We start from the raw sequence: 24,947 nt of genomic DNA, 5'->3' as shown, positions 1-24,947 counted from the left end.
AGCAGACTGGCTATATAGACATGGGTGCTTCGAGATAAACGCTGTACTTTGAAATTCCCTCATTCCCAAAATGAATTGGGAATAAGGGAATTTCAAAGTGCTCACATGTATACAGCCAGTCTGTGTTTCAAGAGCAGCCCTTTCGGAGCATCACTGGCCTCCGTTGTGCTAATGAGGTTCCGAATATGAATGTCAGCATCTCATTAACCTGTTCTGAAATGCCTCATTAACATGCCCCTTCTGAAAGAGAGGTGCATGTGTAGACAAGGCCTAACATATTTCAATATTTTTAATTAGATGGATGAGCCTGAGATCCAGCAGCTGATCCAGCTGCACCCCTCTTACGAATTTGCATGCCTCCCCCGCACAAGGGACCCACGCCTCCACTTGGTGCACCTCTGCCCTTATGAATGAATGCATCCTATTAGGGTACAAGGCTCATTCTTGTTGTGGTATGGTGTCATGTTTCTAACCACCCTGTCCAATCTCCTCCTTTCTGCTCCACCGAAAAAAAAAAAAAAAAAAGGCTTTGTTATTATTTAAAGACCCAGCATCTGCTAAACACTTACTCCATGAAAATGAATTTATACATAAGGGTGAGATTTAGGGAAATGCCAAGACTGCATCTGTAGATAGGTTGGCTTTTGTTTAGTCCACTGCAAAAGTTGTTTCCTGCTTTGTCCTGCTTGTCATGTCTGTTGCTTTCAATGGTAAGTTGATGAAAAATGTGGTTTTACTAAAAACCTTATTTTACTTAGATGGCTGCAGTTTTCTAAGTACAAATCTTTTTAAACAGAAGCCGTCACACATTGAAAGTTAGAGAGCATAACGTATTTGGTCCTTATGTGGATGGACTTTCTAAACTGGCTGTGGCTAGCTACAAGGTAAGGGACAATTTCAGAGATGGAATATATCTTAAAATTTGTTATTTTTTTCTTTCATTGTTTCTAATAGTGAGATTGTTTGTATTGTGTTTCTGTAATTAAAGGATTGAGAGGCTATCTTTAAAGAAATCCTTTATGAAAGTTTTAAAAGTGAGATTGCCACCTAACCAGAGGGTGTGGGGGGAAAAGAGAAGAATTAAAACATAGAGTTTAATCGTTCTTTCTTATTGAAACCAAATTCATAGTAACTAGACTATGTAAACAGGAAGGCTGTTTCTACACATGCCACTTTCAAAGTGGCATGCTAATAGATGGCCCGAAATATGCTAATGAGGTGCAGATGAAAATACCCCCCACCTCATTAGCATAAGGTCACGTGATTCGAAATCTGGAAAATGTTCTTCTCGACTCCCAAATGCCATTTAGAAGCACAACCCCCGGAGGGCCTTCCAGAAGGAAGTCCTTCTTCTGGAGGCCTCTTCCTGAAAATTTTTGGGAAGAAGGACTTCCTTCCAGAAGACCACCCGGGGGCCACGCTTCTAAACGGCATTTTGGAGTCTGGAAGAACGTCTTCTGGACTCCAAATCAAATGACCTTATGCTAATGAGGCACAGGGAAATTGCATTCATGCCTCATTAGCATATTTTGGGCTGTTTATGTGTAGAAACGACCAAACAGTTTGGCCCTGTAACAGGCTGACAAAGAAGGTTGATGCATTGCTTGTGCTGGAAAAGGTAAGAACATATATCCAGCTATGTGCTTTGAGGCTTTCATCTGTCTGTTTCCCCCTGCCCCCACCTCCCATTTCCTCAAAAGGGAACAAAAGATTAACTAGTTCGTATTTTTAAAGCATTTAAGATCCTTCGATGAAACATACTAAATGAATGAAGAGTATTATTGATGATCATGTAGCAACCCTATGTTTAGCCTAAGTAATTTAGATTGTAATGATTGTTCAGTGCAATGCCTGCATGAAGCTATTTAACATGCTGAAGGAAAAGCTAGTAAATACAAGATGGAACTGCAAAACTTAGGCCTCTAAGCAGACACACTTGCAAAACAGAGATCAATTTATTAGTTCTGTTTTGAGCACTGTTATTTCTTATACTTCCTACTAGTTTCTATAAATATAATTTTCATGTACCTTTTTCATGCATACTACACAGGAGTTTTGCAAAATTCCACATGCAAAGCAAGAAGTAATTGTATTTTTGTTTTTGTCTTCCCAGTCATCATCCTGCTAAAGGGTGGGTGAACAGATTTTCTGTCTGGGGCAATAAGTCTGTTATCAGTTTGCAAGAGTCATATGTAACATTCAACTCTTATGCCTCAGAATGTCTCTGAAGCCATTGATGTTGAATTAAGTTGTTCTAGGACTTCCCAAGCTTTTGTCCAGTAGAGAAACATCATAACATGTTCTGTTGACTGGCTTTTATGTATAAAATTGAGGTTCTAGGCTTAAATTAAAAGGAATGCTAATGAAAACCTCTAACTACTGAATGGATAAAATTCTGCAGTATTTTGCATACGAAATACCATTTTACTTTATTCATTGCAGTAAATATTTAGTGCAGCCAGCCAAAAAAAAAAAAAGCAAAATCCCCCACCATGTGATGCAAATATTTATTTACTATGTGCATACTCATCTAGCCAAGTGATGGCATCTTCAGTGGAGTGATGTAATTTTTCTAGATCACTGCTGAACCTAGTCAACAGGCATTCACTGACATGCATCATTGTCTGTGTTGCACTGCAGATGCACAAAGGGCTGTCTCAAAGGCCACTGTGATACTGTTTGGCTGCATAGAGACCTTTCCTGGCCCAGAACTTGGTCAGCATGGACCACTTATGATGGCACAGAGTAAACCAGGCAGCGAGGTTGTGGGGTCAGCAGTAAGGGACTGGTTTGGAATTATAAGGAGTATCCATTGCTCTTGCCAGAGTGTTTCCATCCAAACATCATGGCGTGACAGATCAGACCATAATGGGCTATGTGACACAAAGCAAATGACTGGCTGTTTAAGAAGAACATGACTCGCTGCTGGATAAAGGCGAGGTCCTTTTGGGATGCAAACTCTTTGCTGTTCGTGTCAGTCTCCACGTACCCACCTTCTGTTTGATGGCTGTTGAAGTCTTCAGCATTAACAGCTGGATGTAGCAAGCTTGGTAGAATTTGTTGGTTCCAGTAGATGCTTGGAGGCTTGTAAACATTTGCCAGCCAAAGACTGCCAACCTGACTGGTATCTCAGAATTTGGTGGGCATCAGTTGACTGGCATCTGCTAAGATGAATTGAATATATGTGCTTCGGTTGTATTTCAGGTGTTCCATTTTGCACAGCAGGTTGAACCTATCGATACTTCAATGCTTGGGGGAGGGATAGCTCAGTGGTTTGAGCACTGGTCTGTTAAACTCAGTGCTGTGAGTTCAATCCTTGAGGAGGCCATTTAGGGATTGGGGCAAATAGATACTGCAATATCCAGATTGAACAGTTGTAATGCGTGTCTTCTGCAAATAAATTATGTCAATGAGCAACACCATCAAATGAATTACACTTGACATCTGACAAACCCTCTGTATTGAATTGTAGCGTTTGTAGAACTGGTCGTATGACATTAGGTTCCACATCAAGGTTGTTGGTGATGACAGTTCTGGGATTCATTCAACTGGTGCTAGCTGAATTCAACTTACCAGTTAGATCATTAGCTTCCCTGGCTGCTGCCAGGCACTGGAGGGTGATGCAATGAGAGTGCTGATCTGTTGCACCTAAATAAAGTTAATGGATTGTGTGTGTGTGTGTGTGTGTATATAAAATGATGTTTAAATTGAATTTGGCTTAATGATTGTTTTCTGGTTTCTCATAACTTAGAGTAGCAAAATATTTTTATTTCATTTTTAGAAGGGTAAAAAAATCAATCCAACTCGGGGAGAAACTTGTGGTCTCTTTTACGTTTAACAAAATTATTTTTACTATCTCTAGCAGTTGTTTAGTGAAAGCAGTGTTTGCACATATAGTCCATAGGATATAAAACTAAAGGCCTTTCAATTTTATTTAGGACATAGAGTCTTTGATGTCAGAGGGTAACAAATCTCGAACTGTGGCTGCAACCAATATGAATGAAGAGAGCAGTCGGTCACATGCAGTCTTTAAGATCATCCTCACACACACACTTTGCGATGTAAAGTCAGGGGTAAGTAATAAGAGATTAGCAGGTAGAGAGTCTAACCTTAGGTGTCTAATGCAAGATACAGATTCTAATCATGGCTTTTGTGTTATATTTCAATAGACTGCTCTGCTGGTGCACATATGCAGTGAAGCTAGGCTTCTTAGATGTTTTCATGGACATGTAAGATTGAAATCTGGCTTTTGAAATACAATGATAAAAGGATGCAAGCTCAAAGCTGCCACAGATTTAATGAGGATTCCTCAATCCTAATATCTGAAGCAGTGACACAAGATTTTCTAATGTAGTTTTGGGGTCTACATGGGAACTAAAATGTCTGAAAAACTGACTGATCATTCTCCAGATCCCTCCTTAAAGCACCCCTTTGCCATGATGCCTATAAAAAGCTTGAGAACAGTCAGGCTGCTTATGTGCCAAAACCAGTGCCTGTCACACTGACCAACTTTGCCTGTTTTCTTTTACTCCTCTATGGGTCAGTCTGAATCCATCTGTCTCTCTTCCTATCGTTTATAACACCTTTGGGCACAGATTGTCTTGGTCGGTGGTGTGCAGTATCAAGCACAGCAGGGTCCTGTTCCATGGCTGGGGCACCTAAGCAGTACAGAAGTGCAGATAATCATGTATGAGGGTAGGAAGCTGAAGTATTGGAAGAGTATTAGAATATATAACTGGCTTCATCCTTCATGAGGAGAAAATATTTAATGGAGATACTTTGTGACGGTCAACTTTGGAATGAAGAAAACTTTACGCGTATGAAGATTTCATATTGTAACTTTTCATGGACTATTTCCAAAAGTGTGTTTATTGAAAGTGTTATAAATATTTCACCTTCTCAGGCGGGGTACCTGCTTTGTTTTCATGTTGTTTACCTCTTTGAATAGAAACACATTATCCCCCTTAATTTTACTCTACCTTTGCAAGCTAGCAGTGACAGCATAACCAATTTAACTTGAAAATACAAAAATTGGAGAGAACTTCTGAAGACTAACTTAAACCAGTTAATCTTTTAAAGCTAAATTTGTATTATTTTCTATTATCCATATAGTGAGTCTTTGGCCCTTTTAAAGGCAAAGCTGAAAATGATCAGATATCCGGTCTTAAACTTTGCAAATCCTTGGCTGTATCTACATTAGCCCCCTTCTTTGAAGGGGGCATGGTAATCAGCCTGAGCGAAGAATACTAATGAAGTGCTGCAATGAATATGTAACACTTCATTAGGCTAATTCTTCCCTCAGTGACTTCGAAGTGTCAAACTTCGAAGTGCTGGCATTCCGTGTAGCCGCAGACACTTTGAAGAGCCTGGGCTACTTTGAAGTGGCTTTACTTCCCAAAAGTTTGACACTTCAAAGTTGCTGCAGGGAGAATTAATCTAATGAAGGGCTGCATATTCATCGTAGCACTTTATTAGTATTCTCCAATCAGGCTGATTACCTTGCACCTTTCTTCGAAGGGTGCTAGTGTAGACTCAGCCCTTCTATGTCTCATCAGTCCCCAGGAGTCAGGAAAATAATCAGATGTAAGACTAGATGGCCTACTAATCAACTTTTCAAATAACAGAAAGCTGCAGACAAGGGGATTGCAAACGCCTGGGAGGATAGCATGAAACTTCAAATTGAACAACTGGGCTACAGGCAATAAAATGAAATTCAGGGAAGATAAGTGTCAGGTGCCACACTTAAGTAAACAACAACAAAGGCACAATTACAGAATTGGGGGTAATAGACCTGACGTGTGCACTAAGAAGGGTTTGCAAGTTGTAGTACATCAGAACTTCAACATTATGCCACTTCTGCTAAAAAACCAAACAAACAAAAAAACGCTAAATGCAGTCTTGGGTTGCATTAGCAGAGGCATCACATGCTAGTCACATGACGTGATGGTACTATTGGCTAGGCCTCAGCTGTAGGGTTGTGTCCTGTTATGATCACTGATATATAGAAAGGATGTACAAAACCTGGAAAGGATCCAAAGGTAAACAACTAAGATGGATGTAAGCAGTATGAGCAAATGCTGAAAACTGGGCATGCTTAGTTTGGAAAAGATGAGATTAAGGGACAACACAATAGGGATCTCCCCATACTTGAAAAGCTACCATAACATGGAGAAAAATATTTCTCTTTCCCAGCGAGGGCAGGACAAGAGGCAGGCGGGTCAAACTCCAGGATAGCAGATTTAGATTAAAGCACTGTTAAAAATTCCTACCTGTAAGAAAAGTAGGACAATGGAACACACTGCCTAGAGAAGGTATGGAATCTCCTTCACTGGAGATTTTTCAAGAAGAGACTTGATAGCCATTTGTTGTTTTGATTTCACTCTCCCAACCTGGTTTTGTGGGGGCGGGGGAGGCACGGCCGGGGGGCAGCAGAGGTATATGAGGGATGGGCACAAGGCAAGAAACAGGCCTTTTCTGCTTGCGCTTTGTTTGCAGTGTCCTCCTGCCCCCATGGTTAATGGAGGAACAAGAAAGAGCCAAAAATGCCCAACAAAAAACTGTATCAGAGAGGTGGCCATGTTAGTCTGTATTTTTGAGAACAACAAGAAGTCCTGTGGCACCTTATAGACTTAACAGATATTTTGGAGCATAAGCTTTCATGGGCAAAGACCCGGTTCATTAGAGGCATGACTCATGCATCTGATGAAGCGGGTCTTTGCTCGTGAAAGTTTATACTCCAAAATATCTGTTAGTCTGTAAGGTGCCACAGGACTTCTTGTTGTTCAACAAAAACCTATTAGTCATGAAGGAACAAAAGTTTGACTCCCTGTAGATTCAAGCCTTTATTAAGCACAGCTGGTGAAGTGACAAACAGCTGATTACAATGAATTATATAGGGCGCCAAAGGACGGAGGGAAGCAAAGGGGCAGGGCATTCCCCAAAATCCCTGAGCAGGTGCTGGCAGCAAGACATAGTGAACGCAAATAAGCCAATCATCTAAAAGATTACATAAGTGCTCCTCCCATGGCTGAAGTTTACATGTTACTACAAAAAGTATTATCCCTTAAGTTTTCTCTTATAGAAGATAGGTTAAATTCAAATTCCTAGTCTTCTGAAACGTCAGGTAACACCTTCTGGGTGGTAAACAACAAGAAGTCTTGTGGCACCTTATAGACTAACAGATATTTTGGAGCATAAGCTTTGCGGGCAAAGACCCGCTTCATGGTGTTACTGTAAGTACATTCCTATATGGTCTTGAGACATAAAGAAACAAATACGTAATGCATATATTGGTGCAATTATAAATTCTACCCCTCTATTTCGGGTTCAGATTGGCATCTGTGAAGGGTAGGCACTATTACTCATGTTGACATGTTAGACCTTTCCTTGAACTGAAGAAAATTCCTTGTCTTTCTTTCTTCTACCCAAGACCAGACTTGCAATCCCCTCCCAATGAATCACAATGCTGTAATTCAAGATAAGCCCCAATCACTGCTTTCACACCGAAAGTTTACACTGAATTAGCTCGTTTGATACTGATACTGAGTAACTAAGAGCCTTTGTTTGTGAATGGCTCACTAAGAATGAAAGGTTTGGGGTCTACTTTGTGTAACTTTCTCAAAGATTTTTGAACAAAGAGTGTTGCCAGAGTCAAGCTTAATACAATGTCAGGATGTTGGCCCTTCCAGTCACATTTTATATTTTTTGTTGCTTTATGCTATATTGAGTTTCAAGTAAGAGTTTTGTTCCTCTAAACACCACTGTTTATATCTGACCTGTTCAGTGAAATTCGAATTCTAGGCACATTTGTTTGGGAAATATGGCATGGATTCAGTGTTATGACTCTCCTGCTGTATTTAATGTGGGTTCTGAAGAGTGTGTTTGTTCACACCACATGCACTTAGTAGGGGCTGAATATTGCATGCCCTGAAATGGTGGTGTTCTGAATAGCTGATAGATTCTGTGGTCTTATCCACAAATTTCTCTCCAGTTCCCTTTTTCTAGTTCTTTATTTTTCTCTCCTCATATCTTTTTTTCAACATTTTCTTTCTCCTTCCAAAGCCCACCCACCATGCTGTATTTCTGTGTCAGTTCTTTTTCTCCAGATTGCTTTCTTTGCTGTGTCACACTCCCTACAATGCTTTACTTTTTCTTTGTTCCCTCATTTTTCTGTTGCTGTATTGCATTTCAGGTTTCTTTGATGCTTCTGGTTAGGCTTGGCCCAAGAGAGTTGTTTTGCTTTCCTCTTTCCCTTCATGTACTCCGCTGACCACCCTGCTGACTATGCAACTATGTGAACTTCCAGAACACAGAGCTTCTGGCCTGACTTTTTTTCCTGCTGTGTTTGGGTTCTGAAATTAGAGGATCCTGCATGATGTGCTGTGAGATGGAAGAGCAACATGCTTTGAGACTGTTAAATTTTCAAAAAAGCCTATATCCTAGTGGGGGGAAAAAAATCATTCCACTTCTTTTTCAGTGAGCTATAGATGCTTCTGTAAATTTAATTGTAGTCTTAGCAGTTACATAGTATAGTGGTTGGAACTAAGGAAGATTTTTTTTTTTTAAATACCTATTAAGTTAAGGGAAATCCAGCTCCCAGTTAGAATGTTTCAGAAAATTGACTTTTGGTTCAGACATTACTAGTAAGAGTGATAAGAATTTATGGTAAAACTACTACTGGGTAAAAATCTTTAATATGATGAAGGTTTAAAGGTTTTTTAATTCATCTGACTTCTCTTAGGAGAAAGTCTTTTGAACAGATGTGGGAAATCTTCCATGTCATCCTAATATTTTTGTGACTATCTGCCCTTCATAAAATGTGGAATTATAACATACTTCCTGCTTTGCTCATTTTTATTTTCAGAGTGGTACAGTCTGAGCAGAAGGCTGGAAATCAGTGCCAGAGTGGAGAGAAGTATCGGAGGCGTAGCCATGTTAGTCTGGATCTGTAACAGCAATGAAGGGTCCTGTGGCACCTTATAGACTAACTCAAAACTTTTCTGTTAGTCTATAAGGTGCCACAGGACCCTTCGTTGCTGTTACAGAATGGAGAGATTGACTGTGCTACAAGCCTTTACAGCAGCACATCGCTGTAGTAAATCTACCCCCTTAAGACATAGTGGCAGTAGCTAGCTTGGCACAGAAATTCATTTGTCAGCCTACAGGTGGCTACAGCAAGACTTGGGTCTGCCTGTCTGTCTCTCAAGGGTGTAAATTTTTCCACCCCTGAGTAGCAGAGCTAAATCATCTTAATGTTATTCCAGAGCCACTGAGATCACTGACAAGGGAGTGTGAAGTCTGCTCAGCTGGCTTTTAGCACATGCAGTAGAGGTACAAGGCTTTAGCCCCTAAGGTTGCAGGTTCATTCCTGCCTGCCAGCAATCCATGTCCATCAGCCTTACACTAAGTTTTAAGCGTACACCTGGCCTGAGATGGGAATTCAGGAGTCCCTTACTTCCACTCTGCTTTTGGACAAATAATTGATCCCTATTTTCAAAATGAGAAAACTAAGGCAGAGATGTTACATGGAGTGTCTTGATCAGTGACTCCTGGTTCGTTGTCTCTCTCCCCTCCTATCACTCATCTTGCTTTATGCCTGCAAGATACTGCTATGTTTCCGTCTTCTGACACGTAAGTGTCCTTGGAGTTCCTGGGGCTTCCAGTGCTGCTGCTTTTGAGACATCAGTTAAAGTAATAGGATTATTTTTTATTCAAAGTGCTAAGTTTAAATGTTTACTGCTTGTTGCGATATTGTAACAATTTTTTTGGATAAAGGTCCAATGTAAGGAGTACAACCTGTATTCATATTTAAAAATGTGGCAAACTGAAACTTAACTGAAAATTTGAGTAAATAAAATCTTTTCAGTAACTCTTCACTTGTCCATTCTTCAGACATCGGGTGAGAAAGTGGGCAAATTGAGTCTGGTGGACTTAGCGGGAAGTGAAAGGGCCACTAAGACCGGTGCTGCCGGCGACAGGCTGAAGGAAGGAAGCAACATTAACAAGTAAGGTGTTTAATGATTTTTTTTTCTGACTCCTATTTTGTTAAAATAGGCAACAAAGGAAAACTACACCGAACTACACTATTGAATCAATAAGCTTTCTGCAAGGTACTCGTAGGCAATATTTCCTCTAATCTCTTCCATCCGTATGTGGAATAAATTGTTTTATGTGCACCAAGGCATGTGTGAATGTGTATCACCAAAAGAAACAAAACCTAGCTATGGGTACTGTGCTAATCAACTGGGTGACATCTTAATCTCTCCTGGGCAGCTGCACAAATGCACAACTTACAGGGAACACTGCTCAGAGCCAATTCAGTCTTTTCTGAGGTGGTTTTGTATTCAAATGTTGTTGCTATGCAAATTAAGTGCTCTGTGCAGATTTTAAATACTTAAGATGTTTTTATGCTGTGCTTACAGTCCCTGCAACTGTTATGTATGTAATTTGTGTTGCAAGGACATCATTATAAGGGATGGAAACTGTTTTGTCATGTGGTTTTTTTCTCATACAAAACAGATACATTGCTAAGCACTGTAGCCCATGTTGGAAGAAAGTATTAGTGGAAATGCCACTGGCTAACTTCTTTGTCATCATAGCTGCTTTTTGAAAAGCGGGGACTTGTCTTACTTCTGACATTCCCACACTTGCATTTATCTTCATGAATAGAGACCAATAATTATGAAAAATTAATGTGCACTAAAAAGGGACTGGATGGATACCACCAAATTAACTTCCATTTGTTTGAAGAGGGTGTTAGTCCTTCAGGTGTTTGATAAACTGAAGATTTAGGTACCAGTTAGATTAATATTAATTCAATTTCACAGAGATAAATTTGCGATTGGAAGGGTTTCATATTACTTTGAGTGAATGCACATGCATTTCCCTTGGTGTATGCATGCTGTGAGCACAATTGTCAAATTTTTTCTTCAGTAGTACCCATCAGGCTAGTGCAAGTGCCCTCTAGCTGCACACCACCACATGCAGGGATCAAGGGCAAAGTCAATTCCAGGCTTCCACGGTTCCTTCTTGCAGCCCATGACAGTTAGAATCCGTTCCTGCTTTAGCATGTTCTCTGTGTGGTGATCTAGTATATTGTTATATAGTTAGTGTTCCTATAAAGTGTTAGTGTAGTTTATATAAAGTTAGTGTATCTGTAAAGTGTTTCTGGTGAGACTTGTGTTAGGGATCTGTGCCAGATTGGCAAGGACTTCAAGTAGTAGTAGTAAGCCTCTTCCATGACTACATCTTGGAGCCTAGGCCATTGACGACCATTTGCCAGCATTCCCTGTCCTAGGTGATCTTTTCCAGTTCTGACCAGTTGTATCCCATGTTTTTAGTGTCTGCCTTCAAGGACTTCAAGCCCAGAACCAAAAGAGATGGAGAAGCCAGGCTGGTGTTTCTTTTGACAGAGGCTGCTCTGAGACAATCTTCAGAGTTGCCTTAGTCAGGGACGATACTGAGCACTTCGGCATGTGTGAGCATTACACATCCATGGCTAAATGAATCCTGGCACCGCTAGTCCTTTGCAGTGTTCTTTGAAGAAACAGAGATCTTCTAAGGACATCGCTGAGAGGCAGATCTCCAATCCCTAAGTTTGCAAAGAAAAGGTGCAAAGTAGGAAATCAAGTGCAATCAAAATCGAAGCACTCTCCTGTTCACTTTTTGTGTACGATGGCACCACTGATTCAGGCACTGTGGCAGACACCACTGAGTCCAGAGCCCCCAGCAACACTTCATCTTCTGCGGCATTATTTTTGTTTCGTGTGCACTAGTCAGTGACTGTTCCAGTACTATATATGCCAGAAGCATTTGCCGCTGCAAGGAGTTTATTGAGCTTATCAGTCTGCTGTTCCCGTTGTGCAGGAGATCTCTTCTACAGTATAGGCAGCCTAATCAGCATCAACCTCCTCAAAGCAGCACTCAGTATCATATCAACCTCCCATGAACCTGAGCTATCTGTCTGTACCATCAAGAGGGAAGCCAGTGATTAATGGCCTCTCTTCCTTTTTCTCCAGACTCTTGAATCCATTCTCCTGCACCAAATGAAATGGTCCCTCTGAGTTCAGGAGATGCCATGTGTTCTGATTCCACTTACTTGGAGGTTGGCTTTTGTGTCTTTCAGCCACAATGGATGTCTCACCATTCCTCTGCTCTACTTTGTTATCTTGGGATTTTGCAACTGGCACTGACATACATGAACAGGTAGCAGTCTTCCTTATTTCCAGCTCCTCTCTGTGCCATTCATGTTCAGTTTCCTCAACTAGGAGTCGGAAGTCGTCTCATCAAGCCCTGCCTATCCTGAGCCTGATGCCAGGCTCAATACTGAGCAGGAAAAAGGTATTCAAAGGAGGTTACTGGAGAGCAATTATGGGGGAAGCACAGCTTCAGCTAGTACTAACTTCTTCCTTCCTCTGTGAAGTAGTTCCTCAGGAGAGTCCTTGGCTCCTGATGACTTTGGGGTTCTCCAAGAAATCTTAAGGATGCTGTCAACCTTGGACATTCAAGTAGAGGAGTTGGGGCATTTTCTTGCTGCATCATTGACCTTCTGGCCACAGCTGTGCCTGCTGAGGTAGCACTACCAATCCATGAGGCACCTTTAGCACCCATCAAGCCTCTAGAACATAGGAATGGCCATACTGGGAAATATTAAATATCCATCTAACCTAGTATCTTGTCTTTTGACAATGGCCAATATCAGGTGCTTCAGTGGGAACAAACAGAACGTGTAAGCATCAAGTAATCCACACCTTGTCATCCTTTCCCTGTTTCTGCCAAACAGTGTGAATAAATACACCCATTTGTTAAAGACCTATTAATTTCCTTGGGTGACAGTCCCCCCCACCAGTTCTTGTGTGATGAGAAGGAATAAGTAACACTTCCCTACTTACTTTCTCCACACCAGTCATGCTTCTAAATACCTCTGTTATATTTCCCCTTAGTTGTCTCCTTTCCAAGCTGAAAAGTGCCAGTCTTACTAATCTTTCCTCATATGGAAGTTGTTTCATACCCCTAACCATTTTATTACTCTTTTCTGTGCCTTTTCCAATTCCTATTTCTTTTTTGAGATGGGTTGACCACAGCTTCATGCAGCATTGAAGATGTGGGCTTAGCATGGATTTATATAGAGGCAATATAATATTTTCTGTCTTATCTATCCATTTGTTAATGATTCACAGCATTCTGTTAGCTTTTATGACTGCTGTTGCATATTGACTGGATGTTTTTCAGAGGAATATCCACAATGACATCAAGATCTTTTTTGCATAGTAGCAGCCAATTTATGCCCCATCATTGTGGTTTTGGCAACTCCCTCCTCACTCCCTCCCACATCAAAACAAGAGGGAAGTAGTTTAGATATTTATGTTCCCTTCCAGTGCTTCAAGCATTTTTATTCTAGCCTCTTCTGAGATCGCTCATTGTCTCAGCTGCTAGAGAGACAGAACTTCGGGGGCTGCAAGACGCAATCTCTTAGCCAAAGGGTGCCAAAAAGCTGGATTTGTTTGGCAGAAGAATTTATTCTGTGGCAGGGGTACATCTTAGAATTGCCAAGAAGAATGCCTTATGCAGGTGATAGGAGTTGAACAGCAGAGATGGTGATCTGAAATTTAAGACAAGTTGTCAGAGGATATTTAACAGGCGTTCCTTTCTCTTGTTAATGAAGGAAAGTTAGTTGTTTGTCTAATTTGGATGTGGCTGACTTGGCTGCCAAGACTGTGGCCTCTGCAACAGACATGCTCATGGTTACACTCTTCAGAGCCCCAGAAAGCTCAGCAAGTCCAAGACTTGCTGTTTCAAGGTTCATCCCTCTTTTTGGCTCAGCTGGAGGGTATAATTCACACCTTAAAGGACCTATCAAGGCAAAAGAGTATGAATTATAGGTGCAGGCCAATTCTATCCTCTTCAGTAACAGAGAAGGAGCCGTCAGGTAGTTGATGGATCTCCATTCCAAACGGCTAAATATAGTGCCTTGCATGTTGAATAGTAACAGAGAAGGAGCCGTTTCTGTCCTCTTCAGTTTCTCCAGATCTATCTAGGTGCCCTGCAGGATACTTAAGTAACCACTCTGATGATTCAGTTGAGGTTGCCAGATCAGTCTCCACGATTCGAGTCTCACCTTCCCCCTTGTTTGCAAACCATCTCTTCCATTTCCTCAGTGCTTCGTCCCAAATTATTTCAGACCCTTGGGTCTTATGTATCTGTGGAACTGGGATACACTCTTTAGTTTTGTCTTCCCTATTCAGAGGCCACTCTCACAAGGTGCTCCTCCTTTAGGAGGTTCAAATTCTGAACTTGGTGGGAACCATAGAAGAGATTCCTCAATGTCACAGAGGAACAGGGATTTATTCCCACTGGTTCATAATACTTGAAAGCAAAGGGACATCTCAGGTCAATTCTAGAACCACATCAGCTCAACATATCTTTAAAAAAAAAAACCCAGTTTTGTATTGTCACTGACTTACATTTTTCCTTCCCTGTATTCTGAAGTCTGCTATCCTGCCGTTGACTTAAGTCGTCACTTGGAAACAGGCATCATTTACCAAGACCATAGGAAGGATGTCAGATTCCTGGTAAAACAATATTGCAGCCAGTTCATAGTGCTGCCTCTCAATCTGTTGGCCGCTCTCTGGATTTTCACAACGTATGGGACTTGTAACTGCCTTTCTAAGAAAGTTAAGAGTATATATCTGTCCCTACTTGAATTACTGGCTTGGGAAAGGCCATTTAAGGATTCAAGGTCTCTTATCCAGTCAGCTTGTAAGGTACTGGAACTGCTGATCAGCTCAGAAAAATCCATTCTCTCATAAGTTCAGGGGACAGTTTATAGGTGCAGCACTGGACTCTGCTCAAGCCAAAGCTTTCTGTCCACTGTCAAGGTTTAAGACCATTCAAACCCTTGTTCTAGATATCAAGACTTCGCCAGCATGACAATTGTAGGAGGCTTCTGGAACATATGGCCTCTTTTACATGTGTAGCCTGGCAAACCTCCAGCTGTCTCAGGATTCTACAAGGTTGGCTGACTTCTTCAGTCTTACTAAGCTTTCCCCCTTCAGCTTGGTGCTGCCTCACGTTTTAGTCTGTCAAGGTAGGTGGACAAACCCTGCCAACATTTGCATGTGTGTTCCTTTTATCTACCTCAACTTTCACTAATGCTAGTAACAGATTTTTCTGCCCTGGTTTGCCTTCAGATGCAATGGGTTTTGGTCTGCCAGGAACCTGAACCTATACATAAATCTCAGGTAGCTGAGAGATGTCCAGCTGGAGTGCCAGGCTTTTCTAACTGATATCAAGAAAAAAAGTCTAATCTCTAACAATACAGCAGCAATGTTCAACCTCAATAAATGAAAAGTGTTCCATCAATCTCTGCCCTCCCAAGACACAGTTTATCTATGGGATTTTGCATAACCTCTAATTTTTTGGGAGGTTAATATAAATTTACAAACTACCTGAACAGGTCATTTAACACACCATGAGTTATCCGTCTCGCTGAAGGTTGCCACCTTTCCACCTTTGGTGGCTCCTTGATGTAGACCTATTCACAATGAGATAAAAAATGACGTTCTACCAGTTTAGTTCCATAAAGGTATATGGTCTGGGTTCCCTCTTGCATGCTTTTCTGTTGCCCTGGCTGAGCAAACTCCTGTACACTTTCCCACCAGTTCTACTCCTTCACAGAATGCCACTGAAGATCACACTAGACCATGCCAGAGTCTTCTTGCCCTGGATTGGCCTTGGCACTATACATCCTGCATTCTTTTGTCTCTTTCAGTGAAAACATAGGTACCGCATCCGTTGGCCTACAATCTAATTTCACTAGATCATGGACACCTGCTTCCCTCCTGCCTGCCCTGCCCCGCCTCCAATTTGACGACTAACTGCTTGGGCGTTTCATGGTTAGGTCCCAGGGGAAGAGTCATCTTCAAGAGAGATTCAAAGACTGCTGTTGAATAGTAGTAAACCATCTAGTAGATCTACTTACCAAAATAGAAGCATTTTTCTGGTCTCATTCTGGAGTTTCCCAGTTCTGTTCTTTTGATTCAGCATGTCTTGGACTATGTATTGTACCTAAACCACTAAGATTTGTCAACTTGTTCTGCCAAAATCCACCTAGAAGCTGTCTGAACCTTCCATCCTCAGAATGATGATCAGTCTGTCCCTTATAATGTCAATAAAATTTATGAAGGGTACAGAAGGGTGGTGTCCTCAGGTATAAGATCCCTGTGGAACTTGTGTTTGGTATTGTCAAAGCAATGGGACCTTTTTTTGAACTTTCAGCTACCTGCTCCATACTCTGCCAGTCACTTTGTTTGCTTCCAAAGTTCAATCCCGTGTTGACTTTGAAGTTTCGTATAAACCAGCTTATTCACCTTCCAACCTTTTATTGGAAACCTCATCAGGATAATAAGGAAGTTACCATCCATATACATGACAGGAAAAGGGCCTTCGACTTGGACAGGACAAAGTGTTTAGAAAATCTGAGACACTTTAGCTCTGGTGCAACGATTGCAGCTCAAGGACTCCCCAAATGGATCTCAAACTGTGTCAAGCTCTATTACCAGATGTGTAACACAATACTCCTGTCTTCAATACACTCTCTCTCCCTCCCGCCCCCCCCAAACTGGCTTCCTCTTCTGTTGCATTTTGTTGCATTTTCCAACAGTATCCCTATACCAGAAATCTGCTGCTCAGCTACCTGGGCATATTCACCCACCTTTGCAGAGCATTATGCCATCCCCAGGGATTCAGCTGCAAGGGGCCATATTTGGTGCATCAGTGCTGTCATTCATAGCAAATGTGACTCTTAAGCCCCATCCTCCAGTAGTAGGCACTCCTTGGGAGTCACGTACTTTAGAGCACCTGTGGGGACAGTATTTAAAGAAGTTAATCTCCTTGTGCAGTAGCAATGGTTCTTTGAGATGTCTTTCTCTATGGGTTCTCTATTGTCCACCCTTTTTCTCTTTACTTTGGAGTTCTAGTAACTGACTCTGAAGTAGAGAAGGAATTGAGGAGTGATTTCCTATGCATGCTGGCTAGTCTCATGGTAGATGAGGAACGGTGTGCGAGTGGGATGTGCCAGAGTAGTCTACCAGTCTACCAAAGTTCTCTGATCAACAATGCAGGGATGCATACACATCTACAGTGGAGCTCCCATAGGGACATACATCTCAAAGAACCATTGTTACTGCACAAGGTGAGTAACCCCAATTTATTGGGCACTCCTTCTCATTTAAAAGGGTGTTTTGAATTATAGCTATCTTCACATGTTTATGGGTTGGTCACGTTTTCTATGCAGGTCTCTTACAACTCTTGGGCTGGTTATTTCTGCTCTAGCAGATCAGGCTGCTGGCAAGAACAAGAACAAATTTGTTCCATATCGTGATTCCGTGCTCACTTGGTTACTTAAGGTAAGTGGACTTTTCATACATCTTTGCAGTGGACGGATGTGGGCCAGAGGCGGGAGAGAAGTTTTTTTCTTCATAGTGTGTAAAATATAATTATTCCATCACCAAACCTTAAATTTATATGCAACAGTCCTGTCTTTGAAAAATTAGAAGGGTATTAGCTATTGGTTTCTCTGGAGGATATATTCTACCTTCCCATTATTATCAGGAGTAACCCTGTATTGGCCAAAAGTTGGGACATATTTAGCAGATCACTTGAAAAATTTCAGCCTCGCTTTTTGTGTCAACTCATTAAGAGCTACAGTCAGAATTCTGAAGCTGATTTAACCCGATTCATTTCTTTATGACCTGAATTTACTTGATGTTGTGGCTGACATGGTTAATGTCAGAGATTTTGAATGCAATTATTAGCCCTTTCTTTCAACTCAGCAGCAATGTAGTCACAAAACATTCCAGCCTGTAGTACAGTTTCCATCATAGTTTCATGCTCATGTGAAATGAGCAATTATGGAGTCAGTTTCTACACTGCAAATAAGTCTGATTTGAAGTTTCCCATTGTGAAAAGAAACTAGATGGATCTGTGGGGAACGCAAATGAAGATCATTAACATCTAAATGATTTTTTTGTTCCAGCTGCGTCCTTTTACTTATTGGTTATACAAAGGGATGGTGAGTTGTAGTTAACCAAAAAGAGGAGAGTTTAGGCAGTCACTGGGCAGTTTGACTTAGGGATAGGGTGACCATTTTTCCCAGGCCAGTCCCTTATTTAAGCTATCTCACAGGCATCCCTACTATTTTAAGACAATGGGCAAATTTTCCTGTATTTTTTGGGGCTCCTGATCTTTGGCACCCTGTGTCTTGGGGTGGCAGCTTCTCTTGCCAGGCAGCTCCTCCACTGGGTGACTGCCCTGTTCCCCAGAGCTCTGCACCTTGTGGCAGTAGCTCCTGCAGCAGGGGAGCTCCTCTGTGGAGCAGCTGCCCCATTCCCTGGCACCCCATGGTGGCAGGCCCCGCTACCAGTGAACTCCACAACAGGGTGGCTGCCTTGTTCCCTGGTGCCCAACACTTGGGGGGGCAGCTCCAATTAACAGGGAGCCCCTCCACTGCAGCTGCCTCTTTCCCCAGCCTCCCATGCCTCCGGAAGGCAGCGCCTGCTTCATTCTTTGCTGCCCCCTTCATCCCTGATATCTCGCCATTGGAGGCTGCAGAGCCACCATTCCTGGTTCCTCACCCTGGAGCAGCAGCCTCCATGGCCAAGGAGCCTTTACATGGGACAGCAGCCCCATCCCCAGATGCTGGTGTCCCGTATTTGCCATAGGTGAATGTGGTCACACTACTTAAGGAAGATCCTGTTTTCTGCTGGTCTTTGAACATGTTGCCTTTACAGCAAAGGAATGTATGTTTGCTTTTATATCGAAAGTTAGAGGCAAATGCTTTCCTTATAATGAGGTGGATTTTCTTTCCATTGGTAGATTGAGTGATTAACAGGCAGATTGGCTAGGTTTTCAAGTAATTGTGCAATAGAGATACTCAGTATTAGGGTATCCCATAATGCCAGCAATAGTCTTCCACAACAAAATTGTGAAGTTAAAAGTGTTTGTCAGACTTAGTTATGAATCTTGTATCTCAAGCTCGTATATTTTCTTTCCTTACTTTTGTGCTATGCTTCCTTGCTATCAAGAGGCAATTATGCTATTTATTCATATAAATAAATAGGGTTGAAAAGAGAGAGATTTCTTCAGACCTGTAGTCATTTATGAGCTGTATAACCCGGTAAGCTAGATTCTATCTTTTTGTAGGCTACACCCAGCCTGACCAGCTGCACATAATCTGTAGACATCTCTTTAAACAAAATGCGATATGAAACTTCTATTCCCATAATTTACTTGTGTGTGTAAAAAGCCAAAAATAAAAACAAAAAACCTGCAGGATATAGAGGTACTCAAACTATTAAAGCTTTTTCCTATAATGAAATCTGAAAATCAACAACAACAAAACCCTACCAATAATTGAGCTTCAGTGCAATTCATTGCCCCTTGGGTTAGATACAAGAATGAAATAAAAGACCAACTGTTATGGCCCCTTAGCACTAATAGTCTTGATTTTTCCAGTGGTTACCTTTAACAAATCATGCAACAATACCATTTTGTAGTATATGTTAAACCTCTCTAGTCTGGCACTTTTTGGTCTGACAACATTCAGGGTCCAGCATGATTTTAGTTAGATGGATGTTCACTTATTGTGGGTGTGGTCTAGTTTCCCATAAAGTTTTATAGCCCCCAGTCCTGGCTCTCAGTGTTGTGTGCTCTTATTCAGCTCTAATTTACCCCTAAATGACTTCTAAGAGCCCAGTGAGCAGTGGAAGTGTTGGTAATGCTGCTATAAAATATTGTCCTCACGTGGTTCGAGAAATTCTCTGGTTTGCCACTGGTCAGGTCCCAACAGTGCTGGACTAGAGCAGTTCAACCTGTAGTTAACATTGGGAAATTGAGTTAAGTCACTTTGTATATACTAAAATTCTAAACATCCCATACTACAGTGATGACACTGTATAAAAAATCAAGTAGATTAGCAGGTGTGATCAATTTTATTTTTCTTATACTATATTATATCTTCTGTTCACAGTGCTGCCCCCCACATAACATTTATCTATGCTAAAATAGGATAATAAAAAAGCCATCATCCATATACTTGCTTATGTACTTACCTTTTATATTCACTGTCTAGAAACAAACATACTTTGCTTCTCTGCAATGTTGTAATCAATTATGGTTAGGTTTTTTTCAGTTTACTGCGTTAGTGACACTTACGTATGCATTATAGAATCCGAGAAAGCAGAAATGGAAATCCTTTCAGAAGCTTTCCCATGTTGTGGTTAGAATTAGTTATGATGATCCTTTGCTAAACATAATCCAGCGCATAGAATGAGATTCATGTTTAGCCCCCACATTGTAGCAAAGATGACAGTGGCATGCACAGTAAGCGCTGAAGCTCAGAAACAGACTTTCATTATGCCTTCCTCAAAGCAACTCATTTCCTTTGGCATGTTCGTGGTCAGCCATATTAAACTCCTAACAAATATTTAATTAAAAAAAAAACTCTTTTAACTGAAACTACAGAAGGAAATTCTTAACCAACACCAGTTGTATCCAGTTGTTTTATCTTGGCCAAGTGCATTCAGTGTTTGTATGCTCATTTCTCATGTTGTAAAACAAGTATAACAGCACATATGTATGTCACAGTAATGTTGTAAATCTCAGAACCAGCTCAGAATCTGGCCCTTCATGTTTATAAATTGCTTTAGGAAACTTGGATGAAAGATGATAGGGAAACAGTTCTGGTCCCATTGAAGCCACTAAGAGCACCACCGCAATCATAGGACCATAGAATCACAGGGCTGGAAGGGACCTCAAGAGGTCATCTAGTCTAGCCCCCTGCTTCAAGCAGGATCAACTTCATCTCAGTTAGGACCTTGTCAAGATGGGACTTAAAAATCTCTAGGAATGGAGATTCCACCATCTTTCTAGGTAACACATTCCAGTGCTTCACCACCCTCCTGGTAAAAGGTTTTTCTTAACATCCAACCTACTCCTCTCCTTCTGTAACTTCAGACCATTGCTCCTTTTTCTGCTGTCTGTCACCACTGAGAACAGTTTCTCTCCGTCCTCTTTAGGGCACCTCTTCAGGGAGTTGAAGGCTGCTATTAAATCATTCCTCAGTCTTCTCTTCTGCAAACTAAATAAGCTCAAAACCCTCAGCCTCTCTGCATAGGTTTTGTGTTACAACCTCTTAATCATTTTTGCTGCCCTCCGCTGAACCTGCTCCAGCACATCCACATCCTTTCTATACTAGGGGACCCAAAACTGGACGCAGTACTCCAGATGTGGCCTCACCAGTGCCACAGAATCATAGGGCTGGAAGGGACCTCAGGAGGTCATCTAGTCCAGCCCTCTGCTTCAAGCAGGATCAACCCCTACTAAGTCATCCCAGCCAGGACCTTGTCCAGCAGGGACTTAAAAACCTCAAAGAATGGAGAATCCACCACATCTCCAGGCAACGCATTCCAATGCTTCACCACCCGCCTGGTGAGAAATTTTTCCTAATATCTAACCTACACCTTTCCCTCTTCAGCTTCTGACCATTACTCCTTGTTCTGCCATCTGACACCACTGAGAACAGTTTCTCACCCTCCTCTTTAGAGCTCCCCTTCAGGAAGTTGAAGTCTGCTATTAAAGGGGAGCAACAACTTCCCTAGATCTGCTTGAAATGCTCCTGCTAATGCAGCTCAATATGCCATTAGCCTTCTTGGCTACAGGGGCACGCTATTTACTTATATCCAGCCATTCATTGACCATAATCCATAGGTCCCTTGTCCCTTTTATATTATATTATAAATATATTTATAATATATAATATTATAATATTATATATATATTATAATATATTATAATATATAATATATATATAATTTATATATATATAAATTATATCGGAAAGAACAGGTCGTGCGGGTGGCGGAGTGGTACTATATGTGAAGGATAATATAGAATCAAATGAAGTAAAAATCCTAAAGGAATCAAAATGTTCCATAGAATCATTATGGATAACAATTCATTCCTCTAATATGAATATGGCATTAGGAATATATTACCGACCACCTAACCAGGACAGTGATAGTGATGCTGAAATGTTAAGGGAGATTAGAGAGGCTATCAAAATAAAAAACACAGTAATAATAGGAGATTTCAATTATCCCCATATTGATTGGGTGCATGTCACCTCAGGACGGGATTCAGAGATTAAATTTCTTGATGCCTTAAATGACTGTTTCTTGGAGCAGCTAGTACAGGAACCCACAAGGGGAGAGTCAATTCTCGATCTAGTCTTGACTGGAACGCAGGATCTGGTCCAAGAGGTAACTGTTACTGGACCGCTTGGAAATAGTGACCACAATATAATAACTTTTAATATTCCTGTGTTGGGAAGAACACTGCAGCGGTCAAACACTCTGGCATTTAATTTCAAAAAGGGGAATTACACTAAAATGAGGAAGCTAGTTAAACAGAAACTAAAAGGTAGAGTAATTAAACTAAAATCCCTGGAAGCTGCATGGAAACTGTTTAAAGACACCATACTAGAGGCCCAACTTAAATGTATACCCCAAATAAAAAAACACAGTAAGAGACCTAACAAAGAACCACCATGGCTAAACAGCCATGTTAAAAAGGCAGTGAGAGAGAAAAGGGCAGCTTTTAAAAAGTGGAAATCAAATCCTAGTGAGGAAAATAGAAAGGAACATAAACACTCCCAAATTAAGTGTCATAATGTAGTAAGAAAAGCCAAAAAAGAGTTTGAGGAACAGCTAGCCAAAAATTCAAAAAACGATAGTAAAATGTTTTTTAAATACATTAGAAGCAGGAAGCCCGCTAAAAAAGCAGTGGGGCCCTTGGACGATAAAGATATAAAAGGAGCGATCAAGGAAGACAGTGCCATTGCGGAGCGATTAAATGATTTCTTGGCTTCAGTCTTCACGGCTGAGGATGTTACAGAGGTTCCTAAATTTGAGCCAGCCTTTTTAGGTGACAAATCTGAGGAACTCACTCAGATTGAAGTGACATTAGAGGAGGTTTTGGAGTTAATTGATAAGCTGAATAGTAACAAGTCTCCAGGACCAGACGGCATTCACCCAAGGGTTCTGAAAGAACTCAAATGTGAAATTGCGGAGTTATTAACAGTGGTTTGTAACCTATCCTTTAAATCCACTTTGGTACCAAATGACTGGAAGACGGCCAATATAACACCAATATTTAAAAAAGGCTCTAGAGGAGACCCTGGCAATTATAGACCGATACGTTTAACATCAGTACCAGGCAAATTAGTAGAAACACTAGTAAAGAATAAAATTGCAAGGCACGTAGAAGAGCACGAATTGTTGGGCAAAGTCAGCATGGTTTCTGCAGAGGGAAGTCGTGTCTAACTAATCTATTAGAATTCTTTGAAGGGGTTAATAAACATGCGGACAAGGGGCACCCAGTGGACATAATATACCTAGATTTCCAGAAAGCCTTTGACACGGTCCCACACCAAAGGCTTTTATGTAAATTAGGTGGTCATGGGATAGGAGGAAAGATCCTTTCATGGATCGGGAATTGGTTAAAAGACAGAAAACAAAGGGTGGGAATAAATGGTAAATTTTCACAATGGAGGAGGGTAACTAGTGGTGTTCCCCAGGGGTCAGTCCTGGGACTGATCCTGTTCAACTTGTTCATCAATGATCTAGAAAATGAGGTAAGCAGTGAGGTGGCCAAGTTTGCAGATGACACCAAGTTGTTCAGACAGTCAAAACCAAAAGGGATTGTGAAGAACCACAAAAAGATCTCAGCAAACTGAGTGACTGGGCAGCAAAATGGCAAATGAAATTTAATGTGGGTAAGTGTAAGGTAATGCATGTTGGAAAAAATAACCCAAATTACACGTACTACATGATGGGGTCAAATTTAGCTACGACAGATCAGGAAAGGGATCTTGGAGTTATAGTGGATAGTTCTCTGAAGACATCCACGCGGTGTGCAGCGGCAGTTAGTAAGGCAAATAGAATGTTAGGAATTATTAAAAAAGGGATCGATAATAAGACAAAAGATATCATACTTCCCCTATATAAAACTATGGTACGCCCACATCTTGAGTACTGCGTGCAGATGTGGTCTCCTCACCTCAAAAAAGATATATTGGCATTAGAAAAGGTTCAGAAAAGGGCAACTAAGATGATTAGGGGCTTGGAACGGGTCCCATATGGGGAGAGGCTAGAGAGACTGGGACTTTTCAGTTTGGAAAAGAGGCGATTGAGGGGCGATATGATAGAGGTATATAAAATCATGAATGGTGTGGAGAAAGTGAATATAGAAAAATTATTTACCTTTTCCCATAATACAAGAACTAGGGGACACCAAATGAAATTGATGGGTAGTAGGTTCAAAACTAATAAAAGGAAATTTTTCTTCACACAGCGCACAGTCAACCTGTGGAACTCCTTGCCCGAGGAGGCTGTGAAGGCCAGGACTCTATTAGGGTTTAAAAAAGAGCTTGATAAATTTTTGCAGGTTAGGTCCATAAATGGCTATTAGCCAGGGATAAAGTATGGTGCCCCTAGCCTTCAGAACAAGGGCAAGAGATGGATGGCAGGAGATAAATCACTTGATCATTGTCTTCTGTTCTCCTTCTCTGGGGCACCTGGCATTGGCCACCGTCGGCAGATGGGATGCTGGGCTGGATGGACCTTTGGTCTGACCCAGTATGGCCATTCTTATGTTCTTATGTTATGTTCTTTCAGTGCAAGTGGGAACTTGGTAGAAAATAATAACTGATCTTATCAACTTACCAGGCTTTTGATTGTTTTATCAATTATACATTTATACTTAACCTGCCTTCTGTTTATGGTAGTTCTCAGTTTCTGCATTCATTTTTTTTTTCATTTTTAGTGTTCTGGAAACTGCAAACCAGTGACTATGTCATTAACTATGCTCTTGTTCTAGGTGCAGGTTAGGAA

General features: G+C 41.2%; 1 protein-coding gene across 4 annotated transcripts in view; it reads left to right on the top strand.

Moving 5' to 3' along the window:
• Positions 1–24,947, top strand: part of KIF13B (kinesin family member 13B) — a 214,879-nt gene that overhangs the window by 77,782 nt on the left and 112,150 nt on the right. For 3 of the 4 annotated variants that reach the window (XM_074991473.1, XM_074991471.1, XM_074991472.1), the window contains exons 7-10: positions 797–884; positions 3,939–4,073; positions 9,892–10,004; positions 17,294–17,405. In XM_074991473.1, the coding sequence (XP_074847574.1) occupies positions 797–884; positions 3,939–4,073; positions 9,892–10,004; positions 17,294–17,405 (448 nt within the window). Of the gene's footprint in view, positions 1–796; positions 885–3,938; positions 4,074–9,891; positions 10,005–15,828; positions 17,192–17,293; positions 17,406–24,947 lie in introns of those variants that run through there. The other variant, XM_074991474.1, reaches the window with a different exon arrangement.

This window comes from Carettochelys insculpta, chromosome 3, assembly GCF_033958435.1.
Source record: "Carettochelys insculpta isolate YL-2023 chromosome 3, ASM3395843v1, whole genome shotgun sequence".
In the NCBI taxonomy this organism is placed as follows: domain Eukaryota; kingdom Metazoa; phylum Chordata; order Testudines; family Carettochelyidae; genus Carettochelys; species Carettochelys insculpta.
This window is presented reverse-complemented; position numbering and strand designations above follow the sequence as displayed.